Below are 13,127 nucleotides of genomic sequence, written 5' to 3'. Positions count from 1 at the left end.
TGGCCAGTGGAGCGCAAGATTCTAACCAAGTACTTTTGAATGGTTCCATTTGTAAGTGACAGCAGCAGCAGCAGCGTGAGAGTGTGTGTGTGTGTGTGTGTGTGTGTGTGTGTGATCGGGAGATGTGAAAATCCATTCAAAAGAAGCATTGCCATAAAATTTAAACAAACAAACAAACAAAAAAAAGTGAGTCATACATGGTGTCGTCTTTATCATTTTTTTTATTGTTATTCTTGTAAAAAAAAAAACTTAAAAAAAAGCTGAGAAGAAAAGTTACACTATCAAAAACCATGCTGTATTAGAAACCTGTCAATATGTATATGAATTATGAATACACATCAAAAATGCTTCAACGATGCTCCCCTTTTTTCTTATTTCTGAAACCGTTTTTTGTACTCTTTTGACTTCTTAAAAAGAACCTTTTTCATGTTCGTGGTCAGTGGAGTTTGTGCATGTTAGGCAGGTTCAATCTCTTAAATGCACGTGTCCTCTTTTTACTATGAATAGAGTGCAGTTTAACACCATTCTGCATTATCTTCACTCTAAAAGAAATTGGACCAGGTCAAGGGTTCGATGTCTCTGTCGGTACGCATTTTTAAAAACACGTCAAACTGTCAAGAAGTGGACTTTTAAATATCCTGAGCAGCTTAACAAATCATTCAAATGTAATTTTTGATTTCTCTTAAAGTGAACGTTTAAATGTCTTACATAACGTCCTTATTTTCAGATGTAAAAGTGACTCATTTTAGGATTTGATTTGGTGCAACGAAGACAGGGATTCTACACTACCGGTCAAAAGTTTGGGGTCACCTATAGGTTTTTTTGTGTGTTTTTTCCATTGTAAGTCACACTTTTATTCATCAAAAGAGTTGCAAAATGAATTGAAAATATAGTCAAGACATTGACAAGATTAGGAATAATGAATTTTTTTCCACATAATAATTTTGCCCTTCAAACAAAACTGTTTTCAGCTGTGCTAACATCATTGCACAAGGGTTTTCAAGGGTTTTCTAATCATCCAATAGCCTTCTAACACGATTAGCAAACACAATGTACCATTAGAACACTGTACATATTACGTACCATTTACCACATTAACAATGTATAGAGTGTATTTCTGATTCATTTAATGCTATATTAATAATTTTTTTTTTTGAAAGTGATTTTCCTTAAAAACAGTCCAGCAATACTATCAGACTTGACAGAGGGAGTATTTGTGTGTATACACCAGCAGTGCCGAAAAACTGTTTTTTTGTGCAGTAGAATTCACCCCTGAAACGTTTTGTTGGCTCTTCTTCTGTGTTTTCAGCTGTACTCCAAACTACTGTAATTAAGATAAGATAAGATAAGAAGTCCTTTATTCGTCCCGCAGTGGGGAAATTTACAGTGTTTCAGCAGCAAGACAGTAAGGATAAGGATAATAAATAATAAACATGCATTACCAAAAAGAAATAGAATATATAAAGTACAATATATAAAGATATTAACACTGACTATAAAAATAGGTTTAAAAATAGAATGTACATTACAACCGGTCTGCAGAATATACACAGTATGCACATGGTATTTATAGTGTAAGGAAACAAGGCTGAGCTATTAAATAAGGATAATAAATAAGGATAAGGATATTGCACTGATGAGAAAACTACAGTATAAAAAAAAAATGAAAAATGACAATATATTGCACTTCAAAAAAAAAAAAAAAAAAAATTTACATTATGAAAAAATATATACAGTATATTACACCAATGAGAGTTAACAGTATATTGCACATGGAGAGTGTAGTGTTTGTGTGTGTGTGTGTGTGTGTGTGTGGGGTCTACTTAGAGCAGTACTTGTTGTACAGTCTAACAGCTGCAGGGAGGAACGACCTGCGATAACGCTCCTTCAGACATTTTGGATGTTTTAGTCTGTGACTGAAGGAGCTGCCCAGTGCTGCGATGGTGTTCTGCAGGGGGTGGGAGAGGTTGTCCATCAGAGATGATAGCTTGGTAGCCATTCTCCTCTCTCCCACCACCTCCACTGGTTCCAGGGGACATCCAAGGACAGAGCTGGCTTTCTTAATCAGCCTGTCCAGCCTCTTCCTGTCTGCGGCTGTGATGCCACTGCCCCAGCAGACCACTGCGTAAAAAATGGCTGATGCCACTACTGAGTCGTAGAAGGTCTTCAGGAGTTCTCCCTGAACTCCAAAAGACCTTAGTTTCCTCAACAGGTAGAGTCTGCTCTGACCCTTCCTGTAGAGCGCAGCAGCATGATCAGACCAGTCCAGTTTATTGTTAAGGTGAACACCCAGGTATTTGTAAGATGTCACCATCTCTATGTCCTTTTCCTGGATGCACACCGGCGATGGAGGAGAGTGTCGTCTTCTGAGGAGAGTGTCGTCTTCTGCAGCCGTCTCGCTTTACTCGCGCAATGTTGTACACCTATGTACATATTCCGTTAAAAACCAGAAAAAAAAGTACTTTTCCTTCAAAAATAAGGATATTTCTGAGTGACCCCAAACTTTTGACTGGTAGGGTAAACTGAGGCTACTTCTGCGTGAGGATGGTGGAAAGAGACGATTGTATGTAGTCGATCCTTGAAGTACAATTTGGTGCAAAAACAGCAGATTTGTAAATACTGTACATCCATGAAGCCAGGATTTCTCAATCCCGATCCTGCTGACCCACTGCCATGCCACGTTTTACATGTTTCCCCTGTACCTGATTCAAGTGAATGGCTAATGAGCGGATGGTTAGAATCAGGTGTGCCGGAGCAGGATGAAGAAACGCTGCATAATTAAACACTTGTACAGAAAGGTTATTACATCGAGTATGTCGTCTAAAGTCGCGACTAAATTGCTTCAAAATGATGTACGGCTCTAATAAAGTGATTCGAAAAAGAGTGAGGAATAAAAAGCGGAGCGGAGTCGTGAGAGGTAATCGCTGTAAGTGCATGAAGTCTGTGGCACAGAGCCATGAAGTCCATTAATAGTTTCCAGATTAAGCTTTTTATATACAGTATTGTCTGTATATGTATGAGAATGTATCACAAAAAGAGTTGTATTACTTTTATTTTGTAATGTGCAGGAAATACATGATGGTGCCTTTTTTTTTTTTATTATCGTCTGTGGGGGGAAAAAATTGCAGTTTAAAATGGCTAGCAGAAGAAATGGTTGGAAAGTGATTTGTGATAATGGTCTTTAGCATTAAAATAACTAATTAAAATACGCAAATACATCATTTTCATACTGAATTTAAATAACGCAATAAGCAAATCACATTGTTTGATTGTGCTATTGTAATAGCTATTGTATATTTCCCCCCCAAAGTCATTTAGCCCTAATTACACTTCAGTTAAAGTTATTTAAGTGATAAAAAAAAAACTTAAACTTAAAAGCGTTGCAGTTATTAAATTGAACGCAGAGGTCAAGGGTCGAGCGCTCTCTGCATGTATGGAGCTGCAGACGTTCCATGGTGTAACAGAGTCGTGTGCACCTGTCGCCATTATTCACCAGGTCAAGGTCAAGTGGGTGTCGTTTACACACTGAAACAAAGAGATTTGTGTTGGCATCGACTGGATGATTTTGTGTGAGGGAGGAGGAGGAGGAGGAGGAGGAGGAGGAGGAGGAAGAGGGGATGATGATATCAAAAAAGAAGTGTAGGAATGGAAATGAAAACAGATGGAACGGATTTATTTTGTTTTGGATTTATACGGATTGGATTAAGGAGGGGTGTGTGTGTGTGCGTGCGTGCGTGCGTGCGTGCGTGCATGCGTGCGTGCATGCGTGCGTGCGTGTGTGCTCACACTTGTGTTTCAGGGGTTGGATCATGAAGGCTGACAATCGCACACCGACGGCCAAAATCCTTGTGACACAGACTGTAGAGGTGCAGGACTCCAATGTTATTTTCACCTTCAGCTCACTTGACTTGATGAGGGAGCAGAGTGAGAAGTAAGAAGCTGAGGGGGTGAGTGCTCTTTATTTGTATTATTATTATTATTTTTATTTATTTTAATTTATCCATTCATTCAAGACTCCTCTTATTTGTCTGTCTGTCATTCTTCCCCCAATTAACACCAGTGTGGCTGCTTTTCTGTCACTTTTTCTGCCTTTTTTTAAAAAATCTGTAAATGGCTGACTCCTCTGCAATTTCTCCTTCAAACGTCTCACTAATCATCGCTGCTTCTCCTTGGAAACTAATAACAAGCCGCTGGTATTTTTAGTGACATCAGAGAGCGTAGGTGTAGCCAAAGTCAAGTAGATTAACACGGGAAAACCATAAGTTACTCATCCTCCTGACATTTCATATACTTGACGCTGCAGTACACGACCTTTGCTGAATTCTGTTGTCGTTATTATACAGAAACAGTGGCACGTTATTTTGTATCCTCCAGTACAGTGTTTCCCCCACTCCTGGTCCTCAGGGAACACTAGCCCTGCCATGTTTTAGATGTTGCCCTGCTCCAACACACCTGATTTAAATAAATGGGTCGTTTGTAGAGCTTGTGTGACGAGCTGAACATTTGAATCATGTGTGCTGGAGAAGGGACACATCTTGAAAGACACTGGTGTAATATAATGAACATTTCTAAAAGTCTCTCCTTCTCCTCCACCAGAAACCCAAAGCCTTTCTTTTTTCCGATGATGGCGTTCCTGCAGCAGATGCGTTCCCCTCGCCTCTCTTTCCTCCAGACGGTGGGCTCCCTCTTCCTGGGCGGCCTGGCCCTCATGTCCTCCCACTGGTGCGTGGGTAAACAAAAGGTGCCCAAGCCGCTCTGTTCGCCCACCAAGCACAGCAACTGCATCCCCGTGCCCGGCATCTCCAACTCCTCCAGCATCCTGTTCTCCTGGGAGACGGGCGACGACCGATTCGTCTTCCCGACGTTTCACACCGGCCTCTTCGTCACCTGTGAGGAAAACATCTACACGGACACGTGGGGTGAGAGACGACGAGGAAAATACGTCGAACCGTTAGCAATTATGTTGCTAATATATTGAATAATTACTATAATGCATTACCTTTTGCCATAACGAGGTAATGTCAGATCTCAGTAATGCCTAACCCCGCAATATTAAGACTCTACATTCGCGAGATGGACATACGCTCAATTATTCTCAGCTCATCAGAGACAAGGATATGAAGAACATTATAGTTAAAGGTCCCATATTATGCTAAATCAACTTTTTAATCGTTTAAATCCATATATTTGGGACTCAGGAGGTCCTATCAGTCGGTAAAGTGTATATAATATATCAGTCATGTTTTTGTGGTCCTCCTCAGTCTAAGTACAGGAGATAAAATGCATGATGTTGACTTCCGCGCTTCTTGGGACGTCACAATGCGCTAAATTCCTGGAATTGTTGTGCGTAAAACACACAAGTATTCTTGGCTCCACAGTGCAGCACAGAGTTCTACACAAAACTTCCAGCCTCAGAGGATTTATCTGTCCAGTGGATACATGTTATATATGACGGCAATGTGCCTGCAAATGATCGCTTTTCCAAATGCTAACTGCTGTTAGCTCACAGTAGCCATTGTGGCTGATCGATGTCGATGTCATTTCCTGTCCCTTAAGTTTCATTTTACTTTTTTTTTTTTTTTTTTAAAGAGAAACATGTTCATGTTCACTGTTTGCGAAACCAAAAGATCTGTCAACCTCGCAAAATAGCACATAAGTAATTTAACCAAACATCTAGCCTGGCACCACGCTAACATTAAGCTAGTAACCAAAAGAAAGCAAACTGAGGATGAGAGCGGAGAAAAAACTAACTTACTGCGATGTTTGAAGAAGTGAGGAGATTTTCCATTCTCCAAAAATTGTGAGCAAGATCCCCGTGCAGGCTAGCAACGATAGCTTACCTTGTTAGCCTAGCATAACGTCAATCTGTATCCAGGTAAAACATACACAAACAATATACAGTACAATACACAACAGTGGTACGCTCTAGCTTTATTGATTTCAATATGAATACGGCTAAAGTTACAGTATATCACAATATGTATGAGCCATAATAGCGATGATATCTGACCACTGATACTACAGGAACCCTGGCGCACAAGTATACCAGGGCCTATACAGTCTCACCACTAGGTGTCGCTAATTCCTACACCCAGTGGACAACATCGTGTGCTTTTATATTTTACGTTAAGTTGCAGTTGTTCAATAAAAGGTGAAACCGTGAGTGAACGTGAGCTGGAAAATTACAAATTCCTGAAGCGATCGCGAGTGATAAACGCACGATTAACAGGTTTTTCACCAGAGGGAGGCCTGCAGTGTTGTTGTTGTTGTTGTTGTTGTTGTTGTTGTTGTTGTTGTTGTTTTTCTGACTCATTGAGAACAGAAGCAGTGACATAACTATACAAAGGTGCTGAAGGGTGAACCCAAGGTGACATGAGATCAACACAACTGAAACATAGGTCACGAGAGGGGAGGAAATTGTTAATATGAACTGTGGTCATAGACGTGTGTGTGTGTGTGCGTACACGCTCTCAGTCCAAAGAGGATTATTATCCGTGTGTGTGTGTGTGTGCGTGCGTGTGTGTGTGTGTACAGCTCGCTGAGATTTAGACTTCAACAGCAGGACTTAATTATGGATTAGGAACCCAGAGAGAGAGAGAGGAAAGGTTAATAGGATTCACAAACATCAGCTGGGGTTTCAACGTCTCATATGCAGCTGATTTTAAGGATTGACACTAAATGACACTGAAGTTCTTCAGACAACATTATACTTCTATGCTCCAGTTAACCTTGTGTGATTAATGGTATCATGTCTCACTTTTTTTGTGACGGGACTAAAAAAAGAAATGTAGTTGCTAAGAGATTGTATTTTATAGTGGATAATGACAAATACTGTAAAATGTTTTACACTAACGTTGAATCATTGTACGCAAAATGCGACAATATCTTGCTTATTATACGGCTACTTGCAAAAAAAAATCTAATAGTTTAATACAAAATGTTGTTTAAAAAATTTTTTTTTAATACTGGCTCGACTAAATGAAGCAGTGTGTCAGGTTGTGTGGAGTTGGACCTGCTTCCATAGCAACCTGCTGCACTGTCCTTCAGCTCCCTGTGCTTTTCAGACGCCTGCGCTGCTGCTTCGTCCATTATCCTCGTCCTCGTCTTTGCTCATTCAAAAAAAAAAAATTATATATATATATATATATATACATTTCAGGGATATAAAGGGAATCACTCACGAAAAACTGTACTCTATATTATAAAATTGTTCAATTCAAAATAATGTTAGCATCCATGAAATGAAATCACAAAAAATGACATGACAAAAATTTTTGGGCAGAGTATATTAAAGGTGTGTTTGTTAAAATAGTCCTTCTGATGTAGATTAAGCTACAAGCGTGCTGACGTTGACAGATTAGTGTTTGCAGAACGAGCACAGCGACAGTCATCGCTCCCTCGTGATTTGTGACATCTGTGACGTATTTGACAAGTGACAAAAGTCCACATTTTGGTGTGCCCTTTTATTGACCACACAATAAGGAGTGTCTGTGTCCTGTGGTCACACATATTGACCACCACTCTGCCATGCTCCATGAGTTGAAATACTCAATCTGAGATTACCGTCAATAGGAGTGGCCAAGTGACACTGGACTACTGGGTTTGAGCAAAACAAATCATTCCATAAACAAATCAAGCATCGAGAATCAGAGCAAATGTCATGACGTTCTATTTTTGTTCACCATTTCAAGTTTGTGAGTTTATATTTTTGTTGAGTTTACTTATTGTTGACGGGTGTCTTTTTGTTGTTTTTTTGCCATTTATTTTCTCGTTTTGCTCCACTAGCATTTGAATGTCACAGCTTCTGGAGCCTTCTCAACCTCGGTAATTCAGAGCCAAAATACGTTTGTTTATTGCAGCTGTCATGTAAACACACTGGTAAACAAGCCACAAAGAAGCTTAAACAGGCTGCACAACAGATTGTTGTTTTCCTGCTGCTGCTGCTGCTGCTGCTGCCGGCTTTCTCTTAGGAGTAAAAAAAAATGATGTTGTGGTGAAAACAAAAAAAACCTAAATGTGGAAAGTAATGAGTAAAATGAAAACAGTCAGTGTTTTTTTAAATGTACAACACTGACCTTTCTCATGATGCTGCCCCTGCATCGCTAAATATCACTGCAATCTTTCACATATCACCACCAGCTGAGGTCTTCACCTCAGCCGTTCCATTGCAAATAAATATAACATTTAGTCCTTAGACTGCTGTCTCGTCAAATGAGCTTATTCCACCCTTGACAATCTTGTCTTTTGATTTGCAGAGGAGAAGTGTCGAGGGTTTTACACTTTGACTCCTGGATCGGAAAAAGGTATTAGTGGATTAATTTACCACTTCTGTGGGCACAGCTCTTCCACATCACCTCACCTTCTTCTTCTTCTTCTTCTTCTCCTTCTTCTTCTCTTCCTCCCTCTGCAGCAATGATGTGGCTGTCGCTGTCGTTGGAGCTCATGTACGTCGGCCTGCTGTTGATCAGCTGCACGCTGCTGTCTGTGCAGCTGTGCATCAGCGCCTGGTTTCCCTCCACTCAACGCTGCGGTCAGCTCCTCAACGCGTTCGCTGCCGTCTTCACAGTCCTGGGAGGTACTGCACCTCAAATCTCTGTAACAGTCAAACCATTGTTCAATGAGTTCACACAATGCTGATTTCCATGTCTGCGAATCCTCTCCTTTGTTGCATGATGGAGGTTCAGAGTATTTTCAGGGTCAACAAGCACCAGTTTCATCTACTCCTTTGGTATCAAAGTATCAAAAGTCGTTCCAAAAAGTTGAGATATTTTCATCTTGATGCCACAGTGGATGCACACTGAAAGGATCTGACTCATGGTTTCATAGAAATTATTCATCTGTGCATGCAAAAGATGATTTATTCAAGAATTTATATATGTATTTATATCAAGACAGACGTAAAGTAAAGTAAGGCTGCCCACAAAATGGTTCAGAAGTAAATTCTGCTCCAAAATTTTTTTTTTTTCATCTCATTTATCAGTTGAACGAGATAAAAGCTACTTTTACCGCTCCCTCGGTCAGGTCTGATAGTATTGCCTGACACATCCTGTTTTCAGAGAGACACAGCATATAAATAATACTACATATTTTCTGTTTTACGAAGACCAAACAGAGGCAAAAAATAATGACACAAACAACAAAAACTACAGCTTAAAGGTGCATTATATAATAAATTTAAAGCAACTTGGCCACAAAATCCTCCTAATATGTCACAGAGACTCAGGAATAATGTTCATATAACAAACTGAACTCACCAACAACAACAGTACAGACAAAATATTTGCATTTTTTTGCAGACTGCAAATCATGTTTATGTTTTGAAATCATGTTTTGGCATGTGGCGCCACCTACCGCCGTCTACCAATCATTGCAGTCAGTAGAGTCTCAGCTGCCGAGCAACCACGGGTTGCCAGTTACGTCAGAAAACCAAACGTAAAAGACCTCGGTATTTTGAATTTGAGTGTAGCAACCGTTTTTGCCCACATTCTTACATATGGCACCTTTAAAGTGGACATATTATGCAAAATCAACTTTATCAATTTTAATAATTTAAATACTTATATGTGGGACTCTGGAGGCCATACCAGTCCCCAAAGTGTGAAAAACTATGACTCAGTCATTTTTTAGTGGCCCCCTTAGTGTAAGCAACCATTTTCCATCTTTGTGTCTTCTCAGGTCTGCTCGGCATGGTGGGTCACATGATGTTCATGCAGGTGTTTCAGACCACGGTCTCGATGGGACCGGAGGATTTCAAACCTCACAGCTACGGCTACTCCTGGGCTTTTTAGTGAGTTTAGCGACCTCAGTTTGTTCCTATTGTCATGTTGTCCTGATATGAGCCGTTAGCAGTCGTTAGCGTTGAGCTGGTAAACAGGGTTAAGTATGACTGAAAACACGCTCAGCAGTTTGGGGGCGTGATAATTCCTTCCTTCCTTCCTTTAACCCGAATGACCTGGGGGCCACTGGTTTGGTCAGTCGGGGGCCGGTCAAGTGAAAAAAAGTCAATTCTTTTTTATGTAATTTGTGCAAATCCTCTTCTAATCCAGGAGTTAGGGGTCAGGAAAAGGCGACACACAAAAAAATCCTGCTCTTTTGTCAAAGCTCCGCCCACAACTGCTGAGAGCCCAGTGTAGGAGAGCTCATGTCAGATTTACCTTGGAGAAAAACATTATTTCTATATTTATTTGATATTTATTTGATATTTATTTGTTGTTTTACAAAAAGCAAGACGAGAACGAGAGAGCATAACAGAAGATGACAGTTTGGGCTTATGTAATAAATGTTTAAGATAAGATAAATTAAGAGAGAACTTTATTAATCCCAAAGGAAATTCTTGTTCCAGGTTGCTCCAAAATTGCAAAAAATTGCAAAAATTACAATATAAGATAAGAACGCAAAATCTAATTTTTACTTAATCCAGATTGACAAATTCCAGTGGTTTAGTATAGTATAGTAAGTATAGTTCAGTGTCTCCTCATGTTGGTAAGATGGACCAGGGCGGATCCTCCTTTAAGAGGTTTTCAAATATTTTTATTTAAAAAAGGAAGGGGAAAAAAGTGTTTTGTAAAATGGCTTTAAATCAAATTCACAAACAATTAAAGGTGCATTATGTAATAAATCTAAATCAACTGGCCATAAAATCCTCCTAATATGTCACAGAGACTCAGGAATAATGTTCATATAACAAACTGAACTCACCAACAACAACAGTACAGACAAAATATTTGCATAAAAAAAAATATTTTGCAGACTGCAAATCATGTTTATGTTTTGAAATCATGTTTTGGTATGTGGCGCCACCTACCGCCGTCTACCAATCATTGCAGTCAGTAGAGTCTCAGCTGCCGAGCAACCACGGGTTGCCAGTTACGTCAGAAAACAAAACCTAAAAGACCTCTGTATTTTGAATTTGAGTGTAGTAACCGTTTTTGGCCACATTCTTACATATGGCACCTTTAAGAAGAAACTGTGTGGATCTTCCTCCTCTCTCTGTCTCTGTGTCGTCAGCGTGGCGTGGTTCGCCTTCACCGTCTGCATGTCGGCCGGCGTCTCCACTCTGAACAACTACACCAAGAAAGTGTTGATGGTTGGGCCGAGGCAGAACTCCGGCCTCAACGCCTGCAGCTTCAACATCGTGGGCTTCCTGCCTCCGGCTCCGTACTACACGCCTCCGAACACCACCGCCTTCACCCTGGCCCGTCCCCCGTCTCCCCCGCGGATCTCCCACCTGTCTCCCTACTACGAGCCCCCACCAGCGAAGGTACGGAGGCTCACGCACTCGCATTCTCTGCCTCTCCCCGATTCTGACTTCTTCCCTGCTCCTCCCCCCTGTCGTCCAGCTCCTGCGTCCCCTCACCACCGCCTGTCCCTTCCCTCTCCGTCTGATTCGCCCACACCGTCCGTCTCTGGCCACGCGAGTCCTCTGGGACACCAGGAGGACCACTTTGAGTCGGAGGACGACTACAGCCCACTGTGAACCATGCTGTGCACGGCAGGTCAATGTTTTTGTAACGTGATCTGGATCAGTCCAATTTTCACTCTATATACTAAACTATACTATACACTACTGTTCAAAAGTTTGGGCTCACTTAGAAATGTCATTATTTTTGAAGGAAAAGCACTATTTTTTCAATGAATATAACATTAAATGAATCAGAAATACACTCTATACATTGTTAATGTGGTAAACGACTATTCTAGCTGCAAACGTCTGTTATTTAATGAAATATGTACATAGGTGTATAGAGGCCCATTTCCAGTGTTCTAATGGTACATTGTGTTTGCTAATCGTGTTAGAAGGCTATTGGATGATTAGAAAACCCTTGAACCTTTGTTTTGCTGGTTCTTTGACAAAAGAAAAATCATTATTTCTAATCTTGTCAATGTCTTGACTATATTTTCTATTCATTTTGCAACTCTTTTGATGAATAAAAGTGTGACTTTTAATGAAAAACAACCAACAAAAATTGGATAGGTAAATAGGAAAAAATATGGTATTACCTTCATTTTCAGTCCCAATATGGTACACTCTTAGAAATAAGGGTTCCAAAAGGGTTCTTCTACAAGGGCTGAGGTTCTGCCTGGAACCATTTGCTTCTGAAAAACCCTTTTCCTGAAGAAATAGTTTTTCAAGGGTTCTTGGTAACACTAATGGATGGACAAACCGAAGAACCTTATATGGTTCTACTTAGCACTTTTATTTCTAAGAGTGTAGTGTACTTTCTATATTGCACTATATGATCATAGCATGTACTTAAAAAGGACATTTATTATTTTCCAAATCATAAAGCTAATAAGTTAGAAAACTGAGTCTGTTGTTATTGATGGTTTTAAATGAAGTTATAATGGGCCCATGGTTGGTGTAGTGGTTAGCACTCTTGCCTTTGCAGCACCTGGGTTCGAGCCCCGTTTGGAACAACTTTGGAACAAGGGCCTTTCTGCAAGGAGTTTGCATGTTCTCCCCGTGTGTGCGTGGGTTTTCTCCGGGTTCTCCAGCTTCCTCCCACAGTCCAAAAACATGCGATATGGGGATTAGGTGAATTGTTCACTCTAAATTGACCGTAGGTGTGAGTGTGTGAGTGAATGGTTGTTTGTCTCTATGTGTGGCCCTGCGATGGACTGGCGAACTGTCCAGGGTGTACCCCGCCTATCGCCCAATGTATACCCTGCCTATCGCCCAAGGTGAGTAAAGACTCATTAAATGTGCTGACTAAAATGGCTGAAAAAAATGAAAACCTTACTGGACGAACTGGAAATCTCCTTTATATTTACTGAACATAGAACGTGATGCAGATTTGGCAAAAGGAAAAAGAAACAAACAGTTGCTTCAGTTACTGTTTAAAAATAGTCAAGTTTTAATATTGTAAAAGTCATTGTTGTCCATACTGAGAATTTTTTTTTTTTTTTTTTAAAGGGGTGAAAATGAATCATAAGAAGGTTAAAAAGAGACATATTTACATGTAAAATCAGACTTTAAAGTATATATATATGAAGGATGGGTATATGACTGGTTTATGGTTTTGGATTTAAATCCACGTTTGATTCGTTGTATGACGTTAAATGATGAGTTAATGAGTGCAAATGAAAAATATCCACCTGTGAATGTGACACAAAGTTCCTCTTTATAT

General features: G+C 40.1%; 1 protein-coding gene across 1 annotated transcript; it reads left to right on the top strand.

The window, feature by feature from the left end:
* Positions 1–4,624: 4,624 nt before the first annotated feature.
* On the top strand, positions 4,625–11,476 carry gsg1 (germ cell associated 1; the record flags this gene model as incomplete). The annotated part of the gene is made up of 5 exons (XM_083896536.1): positions 4,625–4,919; positions 8,256–8,303; positions 8,411–8,575; positions 9,676–9,787; positions 11,008–11,476. 5 exons carry the CDS (start codon positions 4,625–4,627, stop codon positions 11,474–11,476), a joined length of 1,089 nt encoding a protein of 362 aa, XP_083752662.1.
* Between the last annotated feature and the right edge of the window lie 1,651 nt (positions 11,477–13,127).

The sequence above is a fragment of the Microchirus variegatus genome, assembly GCF_963457635.1.
Source record: "Microchirus variegatus genome assembly, chromosome: 10".
Lineage (NCBI taxonomy): Eukaryota > Metazoa > Chordata > Actinopteri > Pleuronectiformes > Soleidae > Microchirus > Microchirus variegatus.
This window is presented reverse-complemented; position numbering and strand designations above follow the sequence as displayed.